This window comes from Petromyzon marinus, chromosome 60 (genome assembly GCF_048934315.1).
Source record: "Petromyzon marinus isolate PM22_M1 ecotype Great Lakes invasive population chromosome 60, UKy_Petmar_22M1.pri1.0, whole genome shotgun sequence".
NCBI lineage: Eukaryota > Metazoa > Chordata > Hyperoartia > Petromyzontiformes > Petromyzontidae > Petromyzon > Petromyzon marinus.
In genome coordinates, this window is record NC_133726.1 from 291,755 (window position 1) to 308,144 (window position 16,390).

At 42.3% G+C, this 16,390-nt stretch overlaps 1 protein-coding gene across 1 annotated transcript in view; it reads left to right on the forward strand.

The window, feature by feature from the left end:
• LOC116955535 (uncharacterized) overlaps positions 1 to 16,390 on the forward strand; it is a 32,431-nt gene that overhangs the window by 2,440 nt on the left and 13,601 nt on the right. Inside the window, exon 2 of the mRNA XM_032976667.2 lies at positions 1,207 to 1,399. Coding sequence (XP_032832558.2) covers positions 1,207 to 1,399 — 193 coding nt within the window. The remainder of the gene's footprint in view (positions 1 to 1,206; positions 1,400 to 16,390) is intronic.

Here is a 16,390-nt window from a genome sequence, read left to right on the forward strand (position 1 = left end):
ATGCGCGTGTGAGGAAACCGGAGCACCCGGAGAAAACCCACGGGTACGAGCGAGGGGGCAACGCTCTGTCCCGTACAGAAGGGACAGATGGAGGTTAGTCCACACTTTGCTATACCGCCATTTGCTGGCGAGCCAGGGTTCGGCTGCTCTTCGACGCAACATCTGTGTGTGCGGTGATCCACCAGCCCTCCCTCCCCTACAGCCCTGAAGGACAGGCAGCCACGTGCAGCATAGCCACCGCGAGCCACCTGCAGCGCTGCTCCACTAGCGCGCCGCGCACACTCACACGCCCTGTCAGTGGGAGCGATCTCTCCTCCGGTCACGGTACACATTTTGCCCAAATTTAAAAAAAATGACAATCGCCGATTTACTCGGTCGGAATCTGCATAGCAGTCGTCACCCCCCCCCCATACCCCCCCCCATGCCCCCGATGAGCGAAATCTTGGCAGGACCCTCCTGGATCGAGGCTCCTCCGTGAACACTTTCCCGAGGAAATGCGCGCAGTGGGTGGATGCAGTGACTCGGGGCGTCCCGCGCGCCGCACTCGCGATGCTGTTGGCTGACGCCGTGGCGCGCGTGTGCCGATGCGTGGCCGCCTGCCAGGTTCCCCAGGCCAGCTATAGGAGTTTATTTGAGGCAACAAACCTCTTGTGCATCTCCCTTTTGTCGAAACCAGTCGAAGCCTCCCGTAAATCACGTGACTTTCATGTGGAAACCTACACTCTGAATCCCTCCCGTATAAGCGTGACAATCAATCTGTGTCGGGTGGTGGAGGGGTGAACGACAAGAGCCACGGGATGAAAACCCCCCTCCCGCCACGTGGCCTCGCCTGCACGCAACAACGCGTGGAGCGAGATGCCACGGGTGAAGTGAGGAGGAGCGTGCGGCTCGGGCTGGGTGCGTCACGGCCGGAAGGGACGACGATGAATCGGCGGTCGAGACTGAGAACGGAGAGGCAGCCAAAGGCTGGAACGCGACAGAGATAGGACGGTCCATGGTGGAGATGGAGCGATGATGATGATACTGAGATCAACCTTCGTGGATCTTCATACCGGAGCTCAGCGGGAGGTTGATGGCGGCTTGGGGACGCCTTCATCCAGCCAGCAGTGGATTGAGCAAAGCCGATGATGATCACAATGCTGGTGATGATGGGAGCAACACTGATTTTTATGATCCCCCCCCCCGCCCGTTCCCTCGCGAACCCAGCCCCTCCACCCTGGGACGTGGACATCGACAAACCCCCCCCCTCTCAAAGCCCCTCCCCGGGCCCCACTCCGAGGCCTTCGCCCGTGTCGCATCAGCCGCCCACACTGCACCCTCGCGGCGCGCCACGCAGGAGGCTCGACTCCCCAACGCCACACCCCCGCATCCATCCACGCAGTGAGGACAATAACAACGGGTGGGTCCATGTCTGTGAGCCTCTCTTTGTCTATGGGTCTCTATGTGTCTCTAGGTCTCTATTTGTGTCTATGGGTCTCTGTGTGAGTGTCTAGGTCTCTATTTGTGTCTATGAGTCTCTATGTGAGTCTCTAGGTCTCTATTTGTGTCTATGGGTCTCTATGCGAGTCTCTAGGTCTCTATTTGTGTCTATGGGTCTCTATGTGAGTGTCTAGGTCTCTAACTGTGTCTATGAGTCTCTATGTGAGTCTCTAGGTCTCTATTTGTATATATGGGTCTCTATGTGAGTGTCTAGGTCTCTATTTGTGTCTATGGGTCTGTGTGAGTGTCTAGGTCTCTATTTGTGTCTATGAGTCTCTATGTGAGTGTCTAGGTCTCTATTTATGTCTATGGGTCTCTATGTGAGTGTCTAAGTCTCTATTTGTGTATATGGGTCTCTATGTGAGTGTCTAGGTCTAGATTTGTGTCTATTGGTCTCTATGTGAGTCTCTAGGTCTGTATTTTTGTCTATGGGTCTCTATGTGAGTCTCTAGGTCTCTATTTGCGTCTATGGGTCTCTATGTGAGTCTCTAGGTCTCTATTTGTGAGTATGGGTCTCTGTGTAAGTGTCTAGGTCACCATTTGTGTCTATGAGTCTCTATGTGAGTGTTTAGGACTCTATTTGTGTCTATGGGTCTCTGTGTGAGTGTCTAGGTCTCTATTTGTGTCTATGGGTCTCTCTGTGAGTGTCTAGGTCTCTATTTGTGTCTATGGGTCTCTATGTGAGTGTATAGGTCTCTATTTGTGTCTATGGGTCTCTATGTGAGAGTCTAAGTCTCTATATGTGTCTATGGGTCTCTATGTGAGTCTCTAGGTCTCTATTTGTGTCTATGGGTCTCTATGTGAGTCTCTAGGTCTGTATTTGTGTCTATGGGTCTCTGTGTGAGTGTCTAGGTGTCTATTTGTGTCTATGGATCTCTATGTGAGTCTCTAGGTCTCTATTTGTGTCTATGGGTCTGTGTGAGTGTCTAGGTCTCTATTTGTGTCTATGAGTCTCTATGTGAGTGTCTAGGTCTCTATTTGTGTCTATGGGTCTCTATGTGAGTGTCTAAGTCTCTATTTGTGTCTATGGGTCTCTATGTGAGTGTCTAGGTCTCGATTTGTGTCTATTAGTCTCTATGTGAGTCTCTAGGTCTGTATTTTTGTCTATGTGTCTCTATGAGAGTCTCTAGGTCTCTATTTGCGTCTATGGGTCTCTATGTGAGTCTCTAGGTCTCTATTTGTGAGTATGGGTCTCTGTGTAAGTGTCTAGGTCACCAATTGTGTCTATGAGTCTCTATGTGAGTGTTAAGGACTCTATTTGTGTCTATGGGTCTCTGTGTGAGTGTCTAGGTCTCTATTTGTGTCTATGGGTCTTTCTGTGAGTGTCTAGGTCTCTATTTGTGTCTATGGGTCTCTATCTGAGTGTATAGGTCTCTATTTGTGTCTATGGGTCTCTATGTGAGTGTCTAAGTCTCTATATGTGTCTATGGGTCTCTATGTGAGTGTCTAAGTCTCTATATGTGTCTATGGGTCTCTATGTGAGTGTCTAAGTCTCTATTTGTGTCTATGGGTTTCTAAGTGAGTGTCTAAGTCTCTATTTGTGTCTATGGGTCTCATGTGAGTCTCTAGGTCTCTATTTGTGTCTATGAGTATCTATGTGAGTCTCTAGGTCTCTATTTGTGTCTATGGGTCTCTGTGTGAGTGTCTAGGTCTCTATTTGTGTCTATGGGTCTCTACGTGAGTCTCTAAGTCTTAATTTGTGTCTATGGGTCTCTATGTGCGTGTCTAAGTCTCTATTTGTGTCTATGGGTCTCTATGTGAGTGTCTAGGTCTCTATTTGAGTCTATGAGTTTCTATGTGAGTCTCTAGGTCTCTATTTGTGTCTATGAGTATCTATGTGAGTCTCTAGGTCTCTATTTGTGTCTATGGGTCTCTGTGTGAGTGTCTAGGTCTCTATTTGTGTCTATGGGTCTCTATGTGAGTCTCTAAGTCTTAATTTGTGTCTATGGGTCTCTATGTGAGTGTCTAAGTCTTTATTTGTGTCTATGGGTCTCTATGTGAGTGTCTAGGTCTCTATTTGAGTCTATGAGTTTCTATGTGAGTCTCTAGGTCTCTATTTGTGTCTATGGGTCTCTATGTGAGTGTCTAGGTCTGTATTTGTGTCTATAGGTCTCTATGTGAGCGTCTAGGCCTCTATTTGTGTCTATGGGTCTCTATGTGATTGTCTAGGTCTCTATATGTGTCTATGGGTCTCTATGTGAGTGTCTAAGTCTCTATTTGTGTCTATGGGTCTCTATGTGAGTCTCTAGGTCTCTATTTGTGTCTATGAGTATCTATGTGAGTCTCTAGGTCTCTATTTGTGTCTATGGGTCTCTTTGTGAGTGTCTAGGTCTCTAATTGTGTCTATGGGTCTCTATGTGAGTGTCTAAGTCTCTATTTGTGTCTATGGGTCTCTATGTGAGTGTCTAGGTCTCTATTTGTGTCTATGGATCTCTATGTGAGTCTCTATGTCTCTATTTGTGTCTATGGGTCTCTATGTGAGTGTCTAGGTCGCTATTTGTGTCTATGGGTCTCTATGTGAGTCTCTAGGTCTCTATTTGCGTGTATGAGTCTCTATGTAAGTCTCTAGGTCTCTATTTGTGTCTATGAGTCTCTATGTGAGTCTCTAAGTCTATTTTTGTGTCTATGGGTCTCTATGTGAGTGTCTAAGTTTCTATATGTGTCTATGGGTCTCTATGTGAGTGTCTAAGTCTCTATTTGTGTCTATGGGTTTTTAAGTGAGTGTAAAAAGTCTCTATTTGTGTCTATGGGTCTCATGTGAGTCTCTAGGTCTCTATTTGTGTCTATGAGTATCTATGTGAGTCTCTAGGTCTCTATTTGTGTCTATGGGTCTCTGTGTGAGTGTCTAGGTCTCTATTTGTGTCTATGGGTCTCTACGTGAGTCTCTAAGTCTTAATTTGTGTCTATGGGTCTCTATGTGAGTGTCTAAGTCTCTATTTGTGTCTATGGGTCTCTATGTGAGTGTCTAGGTCTCTATTTGAGTCTATGAGTTTCTATGTGAGTCTCTAGGTCTCTATTTGTGTCTATGAGTATCTATGTGAGTCTCTAGGTCTCTATTTGTGTCTATGGGTCTCTATGTGAGTGTCTAGGTCTGTATTTGTGTCTATAGGTCTCTATGTGAGTGTCTAGGCCTCTATTTGTGTCTATGGGTCACTATGTGATTGTCTAGGTCTCTATATGTGTCTATGGGTCTCTATGTGAGTGTCTAAGTCTCTATTTGTGTCTATGGGTCTCTATGTGAGTCTCTAGGTCTCTATTTGTGTCTATGAGTATCTATGTGAGTCTCTAGGTCTCTATTTGTGTCTATGGGTCTCTTTGTGAGTGTCTAGGTCTCTAATTGTGTCTATGGGTCTCTATGTTAGTGTCTAAGTCTCTATTTGTGTCTATGGGTCTCTATGTGAGTGTCTAGGTCTCCATTTGTGTCTATGGGTCTCTATGTGAGTCTCTAGGTGTCTATTTGTGTCTATGGGTCTCTATGTGAGTGTCTAGGTCGCTATTTGTGTCTATGGGTCTCTATGTGAGTCTCTAGGTCTCTATTTGCGTGTATGAGTCTCTATGTGAGTCTCTAGGTCTCTATTTGTGTCTATGAGTCTCTATGTGAGTCTTTAAGTCTATTTTGTGTCTATGGGTCTCTATGTGAGTGTCTAGGTCTCTATTTTTATTTATGAGTCTCTATGTGAGTGTATAAGTCTCTATTTGTGTCTATGGGTCTCTACGTGAGTCTCTACATCTCCATTTGTGTCTTTGGGTCTCTTTGTGAGTGTCTAGGTCTCTATTTGTGTCTATGAGTCTCTATGTGAGTGTCTAGGTCTCTATTTGTGTCTATGGGTCTCTATATGAGTATCTAGGTCTCTATTTGTGTCTATGGGTCTCTATGTGCGTCTCTAGGTCTCTATTTGTGTGTATGAGTCTCTATGTGAGTGTCTAGGTCTCTATTTGAGTCTATGAGTTTCTATTTGAGTCTCTAGGTCTCTATTTGTGTCTATGAGTATCTATGTGAGTCTCTAGGTCTCTATTTGTGTCTATGGGTCTCTGTGTGAGTGTCTAGACCTCTATTTGTGTCTATGGGTCTCTACGTGAGTCTCTAAGTCTTAATTTGTGTCTATGGGTCTCTATGTGAGTGTCTAAGTCTCTATTTGTGTCTATGGGTCTCTATGTGAGTGTCTAGGTCTCTATTTGAGTCTATGAGTTTCTATGTGAGTCTCTAGGTCTCTATTTGTGTCTATGAGTATCTATGTGAGTCTCTAGGTCTCTATTTGTGTCTATGGGTCTCTGTGTGAGTGTCTAGGTCTCTATTTGTGTCTATGGGTCTCTATGTGAGTCTCTAAGTCTTAATTTGTGTCTATGGGTCTCTATGTGAGTGTCTAAGTCTCTATTTGTGTCTATGGGTGTCTATGTGAGTGTCTAAGTCTCTATTTGTGTCTATGGGTCTCTATGTGAGTGCCTTGGTCTCGATTTGTGTCTATTGGTCTCTATGTGAGTCTCTAGGTCTGTATTTTTGTCTATGGGTCTCTATGTGAGTCTCTAGGTCTCTATTTGCGTCTATGGGTCTCTATGTGAGTCTCTAGGTCTCTATTTGTGTCTATGAGTATCTATGTGAGTCTCTAGGTCTCTATTTGTGTCTATGGATCTCTTTGTGAGTGTCTAGGTCTCTAATTGTGTCTATGGGTCTCTATGTGAGTGTCTAAGTCTCTATTTGTGTCTATGGGTCTGTATGTGAGTGTCTAGGTCGCTATTTGTGTCTATGGGTCTCTATGTGAGTCTCTAGGTCTCTATTTGCGTGTATGAGTCTCTATGTAAGTCTCTAGGTCTCTATTTGTGTCTATGAGTCTCTATGTGAGTCTCTAAGTCTATTTTTGTGTCTATGGGTCTCTATGTGAGTCTCTAAGTCTATTTTTGTGTCTATGGGTCTCTATGTGAGTGTCTAAGTCTCTATATGTGTCTATGGGTCTCTATGTGAGTGTCTAGGTCTCTATTTGTGTCTACGGGTCTCTATGTGAGTCTCTACGTCTTAATTTGTGTCTATGGGTCTCTATGTGAGTGTCTAAGTCTTTATTTGTGTCTATGGGTCTCTATGTGAGTGTCTAGTTCTCTATTTGAGTCTATGAGTTTCTATGTGAGTCTCTAGGTCTCTATTTGTGTCTATGGGTCTCTATGTGAGTGTCTAGGTTTGTATTTGTGTCTATAGGTCTCTATGTGAGTGTCTAGGCCTCTATTTGTGTCTATGGGTCTCTATGTGATTGTCTAGGTCTCTATATGTGTCTATGGGTCTCTATGTGAGTGTCTAAGTCTCTATTTGTGTCTATGGGTCTCTATGTGAGTCTCTAGGTCTCTATTTGTGTCTATGAGTATCTATGTGAGTCTCTAGGTCTCTATTTGTGTCTATGGGTCTCTTTGTGAGTGTCTAGGTCTCTAATTGTGTCTATGGGTCTCTATGTGAGTGTCTAAGTCTCTATTTGTGTCTATGGGTCTCTATGTGAGTGTCTAGGTCTCTATTTGTGTCTATGGGTCTCTATGTGAGTCTCTAGGTCTCTATTTGTGTCTATGGGTCTCTATGTGAGTGTCTAGGTCGCTATTTGTGTCTATGGGTCTCTATGTGAGTCTCTAGGTCTCTATTTGCGTGTATGAGTCTCTATGTAAGTCTCTAGGTCTCTATTTGTGTCTATGAGTCTCTATGTGAGTCTCTAAGTCTATTTTTGTGTCTATGGGTCTCTATGTGAGTGTCTAAGTCTCTATATGTGTCTATGGGTCTCTATGTGAGTGTCTCAGTCTCTATTTGTGTCTATGGGTTTTTAAGTGAGTATAAAAAGTCTCTATTTGTGTCTATGGGTCTCATGTGAGTCTCTAGGTCTCTATTTGTGTCTATGAGTATCTATGTGAGTCTCTAGGTCTCTATTTGTGTCTATGGGTCTCTGTGTGAGTGTCTAGGTCTCTATTTGTGTCTATGGGTCTCTACGTGAGTCTCTAAGTCTTAATTTGTGTCTATGGGTCTCTATGTGAGTGTCTAAGTCTCTATTTGTGTCTATGGGTCTCTATGTGAGTGTCTAGGTCTCTATTTGAGTCTATGAGTTTCTATGTGAGTCTCTAGGTCTCTATTTGTGTCTATGAGTATCTATGTGAGTCTCTAGGTCTCTATTTGTGTCTATGGGTCTCTGTGTGAGTGTCTAGGTCTCTATTTGTGTCTATTGGTCTCTATGTGAGTCTCTAAGTCTTAATTTGTGTCTATGGGTCTCTATGTGAGTGTCTAAGTCTTTATTTGTGTCTATGGGTCTCTATGTGAGTGTCTAGGTCTCTATTTGAGTCTATGAGTTTCTATGTGAGTCTCTAGGTCTCTATTTGTGTCTATGGGTCTCTATGTGAGTGTCTAGGTCTGTATTTGTGTCTATAGGTCTCTATGTGAGTGTCTAGGCCTCTATTTGTGTCTATGGGTCTCTATGTGATTGTCTAGGTCTCTATATGTGTCTATGGGTCTCTATGTGAGTGTCTAAGTCTCTATTTGTGTCTATGGGTCTCTATGTGAGTCTCTAGGTCTCTATTTGTGTCTATGAGTATCTATGTGAGTCTCTAGGTCTCTATTTGTGTCTATGGGTCTCTTTGTGAGTGTCTAAGTCTCTATTTGTGTCTATGGGTCTCTATGTGAGTGTCTAGGTCTCCATTTGTGTCTATGGGTCTCTATGTGAGTCTCTAGGTGTCTATTTGTGTCTATGGGTCTCTATGTGAGTGTCTAGGTCGCTATTTGTGTCTATGGGTCTCTATGTGAGTCTCTAGGTCTCTATTTGCGTGTATGAGTCTCTATGTGAGTCTCTAGGTCTCTATTTGTGTCTATGAGTCTCTATGTGAGTCTTTAAGTCTATTTTGTGTCTATGGGTCTCTATGTGAGTGTCTAGGTCTCTATTTTTATTTATGAGTCTCTATGTGAGTGTATAAGTCTCTATTTGTGTCTATGGGTCTCTACGTGAGTCTCTACATCTCCATTTGTGTCTTTGGGTCTCTTTGTGAGTGTCTAGGTCTCTATTTGTGTCTATGAGTCTCTATGTGAGTGTCTAGGTCTCTATTTGTGTCTATGGGTCTCTATGTGAGTATCTAGGTCTCTATTTGTGTCTATGGGTCTCTATGTGAGTCTCTAGGTCTCTATTTGTGTGTATGAGTCTCTATGTGAGTGTCTAGGTCTCTATTTGAGTCTTTGAGTTTCTATGTGAGTCTCTAGGTCTCTATTTGTGTCTATGAGTATCTATGTGAGTCTCTAGGTCTCTATTTGTGTCTATGGGTCTCTGTGTGAGTGTCTAGACCTCTATTTGTGTCTATGGGTCTCTACGTGAGTCTCTAAGTCTTAATTTGTGTCTATGGGTCTCTATGTGAGTGTCTAAGTCTCTATTTGTGTCTATGGGTCTCTATGTGAGTGTCTAGGTCTCTATTTGAGTCTATGAGTTTCTATGTGAGTCTCTAGGTCTCTATTTGTGTCTATGGGTCTCTATGTGAGTGTCTAGGTTTGTATTTGTGTCTATAGGTCTCTATGTGAGTATCTGAGCCTCTATTTGTGTCTATGGGTCTCTATGTGATTGTCTAGGTCTCTATATGTGTCTATGGGTCTCTATGTGAGTGTCTAAGTCTCTATTTGTGTCTATGGGTCTCTATGTGAGTCTCTAGGTCTCTATTTGTGTCTATGAGTATCTATGTGAGTCTCTAGGTCTCTATTTGTGTCTATGGGTCTCTTTGTGAGTGTCTAGGTCTCTAATTGTGTCTATGGGTCTCTATGTTAGTGTCTAAGTCTCTATTTGTGTCTATGGGTCTCTATGTGAGTGTCTAGGTCTCCATTTGTGTCTATGGGTCTCTATGTGAGTCTCTAGGTGTCTATTTGTGTCTATGGGTCTCTATGTGAGTGTCTAGGTCACTATTTGTGTCTATGGGTCTCTATGTGAGTCTCTAGGTCTCTATTTGCGTGTATGAGTCTCTATGTGAGTCTCTGGGTCTCTATGTGAGTCTCTAAGTCTTAATTTGTGTCTATGGGTCTCTATGTGAGTGTCTAAGTCTTTATTTGTGTCTATGGGTCTCTATGTGAGTGTCTAGGTCTCTATTTGAGTCTATGAGTTTCTATGTGAGTCTCTAGGTCTCTATTTGTGTCTATGGGTCTCTATGTGAGTGTCTAGGTCTGTATTTGTGTCTATAGGTCTCTATGTGAGTGTCTAGGCCTCTATTTGTGTCTATGGGTCTCTATGTGATTGTCTAGGTCTCTATATGTGTCTATGGGTCTCTATGTGAGTGTCTAAGTCTCTATTTGTGTCTATGGGTCTCTATGTGAGTCTCTAGGTCTCTATTTGTGTCTATGAGTATCTATGTGAGTCTCTAGGTCTCTATTTGTGTCTATGGGTCTCTTTGTGAGTGTCTAGGTCTCTAATTGTGTCTATGGGTCTCTATGTTAGTGTCTAAGTCTCTATTTGTGTCTATGGGTCTCTATGTGAGTGTCTAGGTCTCCATTTGTGTCTATGGGTCTCTATGTGAGTCTCTAGGTGTCTATTTGTGTCTATGGGTCTCTATGTGAGTGTCTAGGTCGCTATTTGTGTCTATGGGTCTCTATGTGAGTCTCTAGGTCTCTATTTGCGTGTATGAGTCTCTATGTGAGTCTCTAGGTCTCTATTTGTGTCTATGGGTCTCTACGTGAGTCTCTACATCTCCATTTGTGTCTTTGGGTCTCTTTGTGAGTGTCTAGGTCTCTATTTGTGTCTATGAGTCTCTATGTGAGTGTCTAGGTCTCTATTTGTGTCTATGGGTCTCTATGTGAGTATCTAGGTCTCTATTTGTGTCTATGGGTCTCTATGTGAGTCTCTAGGTCTTTATTTGTGTGTATGAGTCTCTATGTGAGTGTCTAGGTCTCTATTTGAGTCTATGAGTTTCTATGTGAGTCTCTAGGTCTCTATTTGTGTCTATGAGTATCTATGTGAGTCTCTAGGTCTCTATTTGTGTCTATGGGTCTCTGTGTGAGTGTCTAGACCTCTATTTGTGTCTATGGGTCTCTACGTGAGTCTCTAAGTCTTAATTTGTGTCTATGGGTCTCTATGTGAGTGTCTAAGTCTCTATTTGTGTCTATGGGTCTCTATGTGAGTGTCTAGGTCTCTATTTGAGTCTATGAGTTTCTATGTGAGTCTCTAGGTCTCTATTTGTGTCTATGAGTATCTTTGTGAGTCTCTAGGTCTCTATTTGTGTCTATGGGTCTCTGTGTGAGTGTCTAGGTCTCTATTTGTGTCTATGTGTCTCTATGTGAGTCTCTAAGTCTTAATTTGTGTCTATGGGTCTCTATGTGAGTGTCTAAGTCTTTATTTGTGTCTATGGGTCTCTATGTGAGTGTCTAGGTCTCTATTTGAGTCTATGAGTTTCTATGTGAGTCTCTAGGTCTCTATTTGTGTCTATGGGTCTCTATGTGAGTGTCTAGGTCTGTATTTGTGTCTATAGGTCTCTATGTGAGTGTCTAGGCCTCTATTTGTGTCTATGGGTCTCTATGTGATTGTCTAGGTCTCTATATGTGTCTATGGGTCTCTATGTGAGTGTCTAAGTCTCTATTTGTGTCTATGGGTCTCTATGTGAGTCTCTAGGTCTCTATTTGTGTCTATGAGTATCTATGTGAGTCTCTAGGTCTCTATTTGTGTCTATGGGTCTCTTTGTGAGTGTCTAGGTCTCTAATTGTGTCTATGGGTCTCTATGTGAGTGTCTAAGTCTCTATTTGTGTCTATGGGTCTCTATGTGAGTGTCTAGGTCTCTATTTGTGTATATGGGTCTCTATGTGAGTCTCTAGGTCTCTATTTGTGTCTATGGGTCTCTATGTGAGTGTCTAGGTCGCTATTTGTGTCTATGGGTCTCTATGTGAGTCTCTAGGTCTCTTTTTGCGTGTATGAGTCTCTATGTGAGTCTCTAGGTCTCTATTTGTGTCTATGAGTCTCTATGTGAGTCTCTAAGTCTATTTTTGTGTCTATGGGTCTCTATGTGAGTGTCTAGGTCTCTATTTTTATTTATGAGTCTCTATGTGAGTCTCTAAGTCTTAATTTGTGTCTATGGGTCTCTATGTGAGTGTCTAAGTCTCTATTTTTGTCTATGGGTCTCTGTGTGAGTGTCTAGATCTCTATTTGTGTCTATGGGTCTCTACGTGAGTCTCTAAGTCTTAATTTGTGTCTATGGGTCTCTATGTGAGTGTCTAAGTCTCTATTTGTGTCTATGGGTCTCTATGTGAGTGTCTAGGTCTCTATTTGAGTCTATGAGTTTCTATTTGAGTCTCTAGGTCTCTATTTGTGTCTATGAGTATCTTTGTGAGTCTCTAGGTCTCTATTTGTGTCTATGGGTCTCTGTGTGAGTGTCTAGGTCTCTATTTGTGTCTATGTGTCTCTATGTGAGTCTCTAAGTCTTAATTTGTGTCTATGGGTCTCTATGTGAGTGTCTAAGTCTTTATTTGTGTCTATGGGTCTCTATGTGAGTGTCTAGGTCTCTATTTGAGTCTATGAGTTTCTATGTGAGTCTCTAGGTCTCTATTTGTGTCTATGGGTCTCTATGTGAGTGTCTAGGTCTGTATTTGTGTCTATAGGTCTCTATGTGAGTGTCTAGGCCTCTATTTGTGTCTATGGGTCTCTATGTGATTGTCTAGGTCTCTATATGTGTCTATGGGTCTCTATGTGAGTGTCTAAGTCTCTATTTGTGTCTATGGGTCTCTATGTGAGTCTCTAGGTCTCTATTTGTGTCTATGAGTATCTATGTGAGTCTCTAGGTCTCTATTTGTGTCTATGGGTCTCTTTGTGAGTGTCTAGGTCTCTAATTGTGTCTATGGGTCTCTATGTGAGTGTCTAAGTCTCTATTTGTGTCTATGGGTCTCTATGTGAGTGTCTAGGTCTCTATTTGTGTATATGGGTCTCTATGTGAGTCTCTAGGTCTCTATTTGTGTCTATGGGTCTCTATGTGAGTGTCTAGGTCGCTATTTGTGTCTATGGGTCTCTATGTGAGTCTCTAGGTCTCTTTTTGCGTGTATGAGTCTCTATGTGAGTCTCTAGGTCTCTATTTGTGTCTATGAGTCTCTATGTGAGTCTCTAAGTCTATTTTTGTGTCTATGGGTCTCTATGTGAGTGTCTAGGTCTCTATTTTTATTTATGAGTCTCTATGTGAGTGTATAAGTCTCTATTTGTGTCTGTGGGTCTCTACGTGAGTCTCTACATCTCCAATTGTGTCTTTGGGTCTCTTTGTGAATGTCTAGGTCTCCATTTGTGTCTATGCGTCTCTATGTGAGTGTCTAGATCTCTATTTGTGTCTATGGGTCTCTATGTCAGTATCTAGGTCTCTATTTGTGTCTATGGGTCTCTATGTGAGTCTCTAGGTCTCTATTTGTGTGTATGAGTCTCTATGTGAGTGTCTAGGTCTCTATTTGAGTCTATGAGTTTCTATGTGAGTCTCTATGTCTCTATTTGTGTCTATGAGTATCTATGTGAGTCTCTAGGTCTCTATTTGTGTCTATGGGTCTCTGTGTGAGTGTCTAGGTCTCTATTTGTGTCTATGGGTCTCTATGTGAGTCTCTAAGTCTTAATTTGTGTCTATGGGTCTCTATGTGAGTGTCTAAGTCTCTATTTTTGTCTATGGGTCTCTATGTAAGTGTCTAGGTCTCTATTTGTGTCTATGAGTTTCTATGTGAGTCTCTAGGTCTCTATTTGCGTGTATGAGTCTCTATGTGAGTCTCTAGGTCTCTATTTGTGTCTATAGGTCTCTATGTGAGTGTCTAAGTCTCTATTTGTGTATATGGGTCTCTATGTGAGTCTCTAGGTCTCTATTTGTGTCTATGGGTCTCTTTGTGAGTGTCTAGGTCTCTAATTGTGTCTATGGGTTTCTATGTGAGTGTCTAAGTCTCTATTTGTGTCTATGGGTCTCTATGTGAGTGTCTATGTCTCTATTTGTGTCTATGGGTCTCTATGTGAGTCTCTAAGTCTCTATTTGTGTCTATGGGTCTCTATGTGAGTGTCTAGGTCGCTATTTGTGTCTATGGGTCTCTATGTGAGTCTCTAGGTCTCTATTTGCGTGTATGAGTCTCTATGTGAGTCTCTAAGTCTCTATTTGTGTCTATGAGTGTCTATGAGAGTGTCTAAGTCTCTATTTGTGTCTATGAGTATCTATGTGAGTCTCTAGGTCTCTATTTGTGTCTATGGGTCTCTGTGTGAGTGTCTAGGTCTCTATTTGTGTCTATGGGTCTCTATGTGAGTCTCTAGGTCTCTATTTGTGTCTATGGGTCTCTGTGTGAGTGTCTAGGTCTCTATTTGTGTCTATGGGTCTCTATGTGAGTCTCTAAGTCTTAATGTGTGTCTATGGGTCTCTATGTGAGTGTCTAAGTCTCTATTTGTGTCTATGGGTCTCTAACGTGAGTGTCTAGGTCTGTATTTGTGTCTATAGGTCTCTATGTGAGTGTCTAGGCCTCTATTTGTGTCTATGGGTCTCTATGTGATTGTCTAGGTCTCTATATGTGTCTATGGGTCTCTATGTGAGTGTCTAAGTCTCTATTTGTGTCTATGGGCCTCTATGTGAGTCTCTAGGTCTCTATTTGTGTCTATGAGTATCTATGTGAGTCTCTAGGTCTCTATTTGTGTATATGGGTCTCTTTGTGAGTGTCTAGGTCTCTAATTGTGTCTATGGGTCTCTATGTGAGTGTCTAAGTCTCTATTTGTGTCTATGGGTCTCTATGTGAGTGTCTAGGTCTCTATTTGTGTCTATGGGTCTCTATGTGAGTCTCTAAGTTTCTATTTGTGTCTATGGGTCTCTATGTGAGTGTCTAGGTCGCTATTTGTGTCTATGGGTCTCTATGTGAGTCTCTAGGTCTCTATTTGCGTGTATGAGTCTCTATGTGAGTCTCTAAGTCTCTATTTGTGTCTATGAGTGTCTATGAGAGTGTCTAAGTCTCTATTTGTGTCTATGGGTCTCTATGTTAGTGTCTAGGTCTCTACTTGTGTCTATGGGTCTCTATGTGAGTCTCTAAGTTTCTATTTGTGTGTATGAGTCTCTATGTGAGTGTCTAGGTCTCTATTTGAGTCTATGAGTTTCTATGTGAGTCTCTATGTCTCTATTTGTGTCTATGAGTATCTATGTGAGTCTCTAGGTCTCTATTTGTGTCTATGGGTCTCTGTGTGAGTGTCTAGGTCTCTATTTGTGTCTATGGGTCTCTATGTGAGTCTCTAAGTCTTAATTTGTGTCTATGGGTCTCTATGTGAGTGTCTAAGTCTCTATTTTTGTCTATGGGTCTCTATGTAAGTGTCTAGGTCTCTATTTGTGTCTATGAGTTTCTATGTGAGTCTCTAGGTCTCTATTTGCGTGTATGAGTCTCTATGTGAGTCTCTAGGTCTCTATTTGTGTCTATAGGTCTCTATGTGAGTGTCTAAGTCTCTATTTGTGTATATGGGTCTCTATGTGAGTCTCTAGGTCTCTATTTGTGTCTATGGGTCTCTTTGTGAGTGTCTAGGTCTCTAATTGTGTCTATGGGTTTCTATGTGAGTGTCTAAGTCTCTATTTGTGTCTATGGGTCTCTATGTGAGTGTCTATGTCTCTATTTGTGTCTATGGGTCTCTATGTGAGTCTCTAAGTCTCTATTTGTGTCTATGGGTCTCTATGTGAGTGTCTAGGTCGCTATTTGTGTCTATGGGTCTCTATGTGAGTCTCTAGGTCTCTATTTGCGTGTATGAGTCTCTATGTGAGTCTCTAAGTCTCTATTTGTGTCTATGAGTGTCTATGAGAGTGTCTAAGTCTCTATTTGTGTCTATGAGTATCTATGTGAGTCTCTAGGTCTCTATTTGTGTCTATGGGTCTCTGTGTGAGTGTCTAGGTCTCTATTTGTGTCTATGGGTCTCTATGTGAGTCTCTAGGTCTCTATTTGTGTCTATGGGTCTCTGTGTGAGTGTCTAGGTCTCTATTTGTGTCTATGGGTCTCTATGTGAGTCTCTAAGTCTTAATGTGTGTCTATGGGTCTCTATGTGAGTGTCTAAGTCTCTATTTGTGTCTATGGGTCTCTACGTGAGTGTCTAGGTCTGTATTTGTGTCTATAGGTCTCTATGTGAGTGTCTAGGCCTCTATTTGTGTCTATGGGTCTCTATGTGATTGTCTAGGTCTCTATATGTGTCTATGGGTCTCTATGTGAGTGTCTAAGTCTCTATTTGTGTCTATGGGCCTCTATGTGAGTCTCTAGGTCTCTATTTGTGTCTATGAGTATCTATGTGAGTCTCTAGGTCTCTATTTGTGTATATGGGTCTCTTTGTGAGTGTCTAGGTCTCTAATTGTGTCTATGGGTCTCTATGTGAGTGTCTAAGTCTCTATTTGTGTCTATGGGTCTCTATGTGAGTGTCTAGGTCTCTATTTGTGTCTATGGGTCTCTATGTGAGTCTCTAAGTTTCTATTTGTGTCTATGGGTCTCTATGTGAGTGTCTAGGTCGCTATTTGTGTCTATGGGTCTCTATGTGAGTCTCTAGGTCTCTATTTGCGTGTATGAGTCTCTATGTGAGTCTCTAAGTCTCTATTTGTGTCTATGAGTGTCTATGAGAGTGTCTAAGTCTCTATTTGTGTCTATGGGTCTCTATGTTAGTGTCTAGGTCTCTACTTGTGTCTATGGGTCTCTATGTGAGTATCTAGGTCTCTATTTATGTCTATGAGTCTCTATGTGAGTGTCTAAGTCTCTATTTGTGTCTATGAGTCTCTATGTGAGTCTCTAAGTCTATTTTTGTGTCTATGGGTCTCTATGTGAGTGTCTAGGTCTCTATTTTTATTTATGAGTCTCTATGTGAGTGTATAAGTCTCTATTTGTGTCTATGGGTATCTACGTGAGTCTCTACATCTCTATTTGTGTCTTTGGGTCTCTTTGTGAGTGGTCTAGGTCTCTATTTGTGTCTATGGGTCTCTATGTGAGTATCTAGGT